Here is a 7,826-nt window from a genome sequence, read left to right on the forward strand (position 1 = left end):
AATTTGGCAGGGTTCATTATATATGCTTGTGCCCCCTTCTTTTGAAATTGATTCACTAATTGTCTTAGTTGCCAACGCATATCCATAGTATATTTACAATAATCTGATGTCGCAAAAAATGTAAATCCTGCTCCCATGCCTTTGCTGTTTGGTCGTGTCCTCATATAGATATCTTCCCTAGCACGAAAGCTGTTGAAGGCAACTAAGATTGGTCTGGGTTTATTAGCATTGGCATTTGCCCCCTGCCTGAGTTGAATATTAAATGGAAATCTGTGAGCGCGTTCAATCTCTCGCTCCCAGTCCCACCTCTTCATCTCCGGGAATGCCCTTTGAAATAACTCAATGACGAACTTGCGTGGATCTTGACCTTCTTTCCCCTCGGGAATTTGCATTAATCTAAGATTATTACGCCGAGAGCGATTTTCAAAGTCGGCCATCTTCCAGAGTATGTCCTCTTTATTTGCACTAAGGTTCTCAGTAACCACCTTTTTGTTTTACCAGCTCGTCTTCGATATTAGACACTCTAGTCTCTACTTCATTGAATCTCTCCCCAAAGTCAGATTGAGATTTAGCAAGCTCTGGATAGAGCTTTGCAACTTCCGGCAAGAATTTTGAATTTTTTGACTATCCCGTTCTGTCTTTTCCATGTGACTCAAAATAGTCTGGTAGATTGTAGCTAAAGTGATATTTTCATTTAAGTCTTCTTGACAGCCTCCTGTAGCCCCCTCAGCTAGAGAAGCATCACCCTCGCCCCTAACAGTAATGGGACTGTCTTAAATATCTTCCTCAGCCTCAATTTCATCATCGTCATCTACCTCACTCTCGCCTTCCTCCAACTGCATTTTTTTAGAGTATTGGGCAGCCAAATCTTCACATGAGGAGGCTGAATTTTCCGATACTGAATAAAATCCAGTGATTCTGCCTCATTAATTGCATTCGATTCGAGGCCGCGTTCAGGTAGATTAGGCATTCCCAAAACTTCCATAGCATCTCTACCCAGTACTCCAGAGCTTGAGTCATTTTCTATGGGAGTGGGAGCGGGGATGGGGGTGACAATTAAACTGTCATTTGGCAATAAAGCGGCTAGAGACGTAATGCCTGTTTGAGGCAGAACTTTTGATAAAGGTTCTCCTTGCAGCCCAGATGTTGTTACATTGATTACATTAGAATCTCCATTAAGCTCTCCAGCAAGTCCTTGTAAACCTTGTAGGGCAATCTGTGGGCTGCAAACCAGTTCCTGGCTTTTTTTTGCTTCAACTGCCTTAAACAGCGTAGATATAGTCTGTTTATTTGACCCAACCGCGGCTGTATTAGGGCTATCATTCATATTTTCAGTTGGAATCACTCCCCCTGTTTTTTTTAAAACAGTCCCAGTCAAGTTTTTCTCGCCGTGCGTACTCACTGTTGTGGTCTCTGGGTCCCGTTTTTTGCGAGTCCCCTTAGGTGCCATAATTATTTCTCTTCAGTCGTTGCTTTCCCTCCGAAAGCAAGTGCAATAAACTCGCAGCACTCGTGAAGAAGACTGCCCCGTGAGCTCGGCGTTCCAAGCCGTAATCAGTCTCAAATGCTCTCAGTGTTCAGAATTATCCATATGCCGGTTTTTAACACCCTCCACCCCGCCCCTCCCCGCCCCACCATAACTCCCTCCACTGGCCGTGGCTGCTCCAGCATGCTGCTGATTGAGCACTCCAGGTGGCATATGCGGGCTCTGCAGTGGGATCTTAAGTCAGGGGGCCCAACATCACTGGACCTCTCTGACTATGTTCACATTTTCGAGGAGACTGCACAAGAGGTCCATTGGTAGTTGTTGGACCACCTTTGGGTTAGCAGCAGACCCCTCCCCAACCACAGCTCACTGTACTGACCAGTGCATCACTTCTGGGTTGGGGCATCCATGCGATATTGCAAAAAACCGGGCTTGGTGAGGTTACCAATCCCGTGCCTGGTGACATTGCACTACTGGAAATGGCTGGTCCACCAAGGGACTTTCCTGGTTGGGAACCACCTGGCAGGATCCTTGAATGCCAGGGTGGACGAGCTCAACCATCAGTGTCTGGTGGATCACAAGTGGCAGTTTCACCAGAAGGTGATGCAATGTGTCTTCCACGAATGGGGAAGATCTTTGGCTCGATCTGCTTGCCACCATTGAAATGACACAATGTCAGCAATCGGCCTTTTGGAGGTTCCAGGGCGCCTTTGGCTCGGAACACGTACTGCCACGAGTGGAACTCTGGATTGCTATGTGCCCTCCCACCAATACCACTCTTGCCCCAAATTCTTAAGAACATCAGGACAGACTGGACACAAGTCATCTTAGTAGCCCTGGACTGGGCACAGGGAGTATGGTTTCAGGAGCTCTGGGGCTAGAATATCTGTCCACCGATCAGGCTGCCCCTCTGGGAGAACCTGCTGTCACAACAACAGGGCAGGGCTTTGCTCACAGGTCTCCACAATTTCCAACTTCATGCTTGGTGATTGAGCGGCGATAGCTTGGCCACCTTTAACTATCCTCTGGAGGTGATTGATCTCATCTTGGCAGCCTGGTGTCCCTCTAGAAAAACTGTACGCCTGTTCTTGAGACACAATTTTGGCTTGGCGCTGTGCTCTGCATATAAACCCCCTCCAGGCAAAGGGATCTGACATTTTGTTTTGTGTCATCCTTAGTCCGCCCAGGCCTTGCCCTGGAAACAGTTAAAGAGTACTTTTCGTCTCTAACAGGTTTTTTGGGGTTGCTGGATCAGCCATCTTTGTTTAAGCTTCCATTTGTTATGCACTTTTTTAAAGGTTTATACCATTTGTTTACTCTCCTCTCCACAGTGGGACCTTTAACTTGGTCCTCACATTTCTAATGTGCACTTATTTGAGCCACTTCACAGCTGTTCCTTGTGACTCCTCACCCTTAAGACAGTGTTCCTTTTTGCCATTACATCGACGCAGGGTGTGAATGAGCTTCAAGCTCCTCATGTCAACCCACCATACACCACCTTTTCCGCAGACAAACGATCTGCGAACCGGGACATCCTTTTTGCCTACAGTTGTGACGCTGATCTATGTCGGAACATCACCCTACCGAGCATTCTATGCTCTGCATCACCCCTCTAAGGAATAGGAGAAACTATCTTAGACCCCATGAGAGTGATGAGCTTCTACATAAATAGTACCAAAGAACACCAGGTGGACAGTCAGCTATTTGTGGGACTCCATGGAGTGAAGAAAGGCAAGGCTGTGCAGAAGGGAACCATTTCCCGCTGGTTAATGTTCTGCATTACGACCTGCTATGTTTCGGCTGAAAAGCAGCTTTCGAAAGGACTGCATGCTCATGCTACCAGGGCCAAAGCTGCTATCACTGCATTAGCAATCGGAGTTTCTGTCCTAAGTGTTCGCAAGGCAGCTACATGGGCATCCCTCTGTGGTTTTACAAAGCATTACTGTCTGGTCAGGTTCGCCGAGAGAGGCATTTTGGCTGCTCGGTCCTGCAGGACTTTCTTGTTGAAGTACATCCACAGACCCACCTCTAAATAGGTACTGCTCTAGTATCTATTCAAAAGGTGAGAAAGTGACTAGGAGTCTCCATCAGAAGAACAAGTTACTTACCTTCGGTAACACTCTTTCAGGGAGAGACTCTATCTAACCTCCGATTCCTCACAGACCCTCTCATCATCCCTGTCATGTTGTTGGACTCTATCCATTAATAAGATCCCTATTGTAGGAATCTGCACACTGGGATTACCAAGTTGCTCTTGGGGCTCTGCGACTGGGGGCACAGACAGTTTTGAAAGCAACTGATATCAGTGCACAAGACTGCCTCCTATATAGGCTCCGCATGTCATTTCTGGAGCAGAACGGCGTCAGTATGGAACCCCACAGCACCACCAACCTGCATGTACAAGCACTGCTGAAAAGTTTCACAATCAAGTGTGTCGCCCAGGTAATAGCCAAAAAGTGAGGAACCTGTAGCTAGACATAATCTCTTCCAGAAAGAGCGTTACTGAAGGGTATGTTAATTGTTCATTAAGCCCAAACAATAAGACTGAGTGGATGAGCAGCTCATTCATGTGTTGGCAGAGCCCGGAAGGGCAAAGCAGTGACTAAACACACAATATTGTGTTGGGTTATTCTCTGCCGTAAGTTTGCTATGCTTTGGCCAATAAAGGTCCTCTCTAGCATGTGTGCCCACTGTGCCAGGCTATGGCTACTTCCACAGCTTATCGTTCATTCAAAGGAGGACGGAAGAAGCAGAGATTCATTCGGCTGCCTTTGGATATAGTTAAAAAGTCAAAGGGGAATGAATCACACATCCTGCTCTTACCAGGGTCTAGGGTTCTTGTATGGTAAAGACCCTCATTCACATTAAGCATACGGTGCAGTATATTTTGATTTTCCGCTCTGTTTAAGTGAGTAGACTCTTCATTGGGTCCTTTATCACTTGAGTGCTCGGTTCTCCAAGTGTTCTCCTTATCCTCCACCAGGAGGTAGACCGTATGGTTTTGCGACAGTTGTGAAAAGTAAGTGTGAAGGTGTGTTGTGAAGAGTGAGGTTAAAATTGCCTCCTGTCCTCAGTTAAATCTTTTATTTACCAACTATGGGGCAAGGTTAAAAAGGTGAATTGGTGACTCTGTAGTGGAAGAGCCACTGTCTCACTGCGCCTGATTGTAGGTCTTAATAGGTCAACATGTTTTGGCCCTTGGTATCCCTCACGGGTTTGTGGGCCTTCTTCTAGGCCACATCAAAGTAATCTACATTAGACTTCCAGAGCTCATCAAAGGCATTTTGGTAGTTGACACACGTTACGTTTACGTGGCATCTTTGCCTACTTTTGCTAAATGTTAACTACCTCACAGCTCAAGCACATAGTAATGGAAACTTTGTACGGGCTCTTGCATCATTAGCATGAAGAATCTGCACCTCTTTAATTCCACCTCCTGAACAGTATGCTTTGGGACTCATTCATAAGGTGAGGAATCTACGAGAGGTATCAATCAGAAAAAAGGTTACTCACCCTCTGTAATGATATTTCTTCTGGGTACTATATCTTGCAGATACTCACCAACCTCCCTGCTCCCCCAATCAGTATTTGCTGTGATTTATAAGATGCCGAGGGATGCAAACTTAAAAAATGCTGTTTTGTTGCTGTCTTTAATGACCTTTCAATTCCTAAGCACACTCCTCATTGGGGTGCAGAAAATGACCAGGAACTGTAGTCAGCAAGCAGGTTAGCACCTTATATACTACGATGTTTGCACACTTTTAGCTGGCAGTCGCTACTGAAGTAGCAAAGCACCACCTGTCAGAGCTAGAGAACCAATGCAGGAGGACAAAGTTTCTGTATTCTGGCCCCTGAAAGATATTTATAATCTGCAGAAAAATTCAGTATCCACAGAAATACCATTAATGAAGAGAAGTCATTTTTCCAGAAATTGAGTCTAAATATATGTACAATGCTTGTTTATCAAATGGCTTCTCAACAGCTACATTTTTAAAGGTAAGCCTGATCCATAGCGATGCTGTAGTCGCAGAATACATTTTACATGTTTTAAACATTTTACCTTCATTTACATTATGTGAGAAGACACCCAAGTTTTCTTTCTAGTGATTCTCCCTTATAAATTAGCACAGATCTATTCGGTCTCATAAGTCCCTGCCACCATTACTCAGAAATCTGGTTCGTTGGAAAAAAAAGTTTCAACGTTTTGATATTTTAGAGTAGAGCAAAAAGACTGGCCCAGCTCTAGTCTTACAACTGAATTTGTAGACCTAAAGGGTAAGGAACCGATTTTCTTTAGATATTTGCTTTTCAAATTGTTCAAATAGTCCTTTTCCCCCCCGAGCCAAGTGATGATACTTTGCCCTGAAATGTATGACATGCACAGTCTTAGAACTCTTGGTGAAACCTGCGTGCTGGCTGATGATTTGTATTTCCCATGCTACAGTGGATGGTTGATATCTTTGTACGCAAACTAATGACATTTCTTCTCTTGTCTGTTGTAACTTTCTGTAGCTGTTACTTGCAAAGTTCCTGATTTTGTTCTGATGTCCATCTCATTGTAGGCAAATCGTACTTGTCCGATCTGTCGTGCGGATGCATCAGAAGCACACCGAGAGGCGGAATGAAACTTCCGGGATTTTCAACCACAGAATTCTGAAGAGGAAGAGGATGTTAGTTGGATGACTGGGAAACAGCCAGCTGCCAACACCCGACTTGTACGCTTTTGCCGTTCCCTTCCCTATCTGCAGCTGCCTCCTCTGAACACAAAGATATCACCATGTGGTCTGAGGACCTAGGATCCTCTCTGTCTCACCCTTTGGGTTATTCTGCCCCGTGATGAGGCCCCCAGGTCACTGCCTGCTGCAGCGCGGCTGCATTCCCTGGGTGCGTGGCAGCATCCAGGGAGGAGATGTTGTTACCCTTGGCTTTCTTTTGTGTTTCCCCGACACTCCAAAGATCGCAATGTCTGTTGCAGACATTTTGAATGTTTTGTGCATTTTAGTTTCTTCATGGTGTTTGGGGTGTTTTTCACCGTTGTTTAGAGGTTCTACCCTCTCCATCTTGTCCCCACCTTATGGTGCGGCATGGCCATAGCCAGCTTGGGCTTAAAGGTGCTCCTATGGTCTGGTAAATTCAGCAGTGGTGTCAAGGAGAGGAACTCCTCGTCCAGATTTGCTGTGACCAGCTGCTGTCTGCGTGGCTGTGTGCTGGATGGGGCATGCGAGGCATTACCTGGCAGAGCACTGTGTTCTTTCGCAGCATGCAACTCCGCCAGCTTTTAGATTCTAGCCAGTCACAAAACTGTTCTATATTTTTGCACTGAATCCTGTGGGGGTGTGATTCCCACAATCCAATGTTTTGATTATAGTTACTTTTGCTTAAAAAAAAAAAGAAAGCTTATTTGCAAGTACTGAGAATCTAGGGTTGGCATTCAGACCTTTTGCTTCCCATTTTTTCCCGAGGTCACAATTTCCTAACCATCACTGTCCTCCCTCTCCAAACCTGCTCAGTATTTTTTCTTCATTCATCTCTTTTCTGGCAATGCATATCTGTTTTTTTTTTTGTTGTCTTGCAGTGTCGGATATGGAGTTGATACTTTGCATAGAAAATGTGCAAGTATCATGGGCTGCATTAGTAAACGTGGAGTAGAATGGTTTAGGTAAATGCTGGAGGTGCTTCTCAGCTTAGTGACCGAAAACACTTGCACTAAATTGTCATTGATGCTTTTGGGGGTGAAAAGATAGTGCTTGGTTATCCTAAGCATAGTTTACTTGGACCAATGTAGACAGGCTCCCTATTTTTGCTCCCCTGCTCGTTCCATAAACCTGCCAATGTGAAATACACCTCTCACTGTTTACAGAGCAGTTCAGTGGCACCTGCAGGCTGCTTTCAGATTTTGGTGGGAGGACACCTGGAATTGCAGAGCAGGAAGAATCTTGGTGTGGGACGCAGTGAGGTTTTAGGTTTAAGAGGCAGCGAGTTCTAATTTTGGGTAACAATGCGGACCAGCAGTCATGGGAGGGTGTTCTTCCCTGGTATTGCATGAGAGGATGTCATGTGATGACTATTATAGAAATCCCATAATACTTATTGCCTTTCTCATAATGCATGTATTCCGTTGTAATCAATTTCCTTGAAGCATTGATCATGTAATAAACCAGTAGGGAATGACTGCACTGATCGCACCCGTTGAATGGAGCAATGGCAAATGCACAATTCCTGCCCCTCTGTCTACCCTCCATCCCTGTTTCTCAATGCTCCCATGGATGCTTTGGGTAGGCTGGTAATGCCTCTGCATCACCTGTTATGTGCGATGTTCCTTACATTTGGGGAGGGTTTT

The 7,826-nt window shown here is 45.4% G+C and overlaps 1 protein-coding gene across 4 annotated transcripts in view; it reads left to right on the top strand.

The window, feature by feature from the left end:
- Positions 1-6,881, top strand: part of RNF44 (ring finger protein 44) — a 318,385-nt gene extending 311,504 nt beyond the window's left edge. For all 4 annotated transcript variants that reach the window (XM_078652807.1, XM_078652808.1, XM_078652809.1 and 1 more), the window contains one exon: positions 6,049-6,881. In XM_078652807.1, coding sequence (XP_078508933.1) covers positions 6,049-6,111 — 63 coding nt within the window. In that variant the 3' untranslated portion in view covers positions 6,112-6,881. The remainder of the gene's footprint in view (positions 1-6,048) is intronic.
- Positions 6,882-7,826: the final 945 nt, after the last annotated feature.

This window comes from Lissotriton helveticus, chromosome 7 (assembly GCF_964261635.1).
Source record: "Lissotriton helveticus chromosome 7, aLisHel1.1, whole genome shotgun sequence".
In the NCBI taxonomy this organism is placed as follows: Eukaryota; Metazoa; Chordata; class Amphibia; order Caudata; family Salamandridae; genus Lissotriton; species Lissotriton helveticus.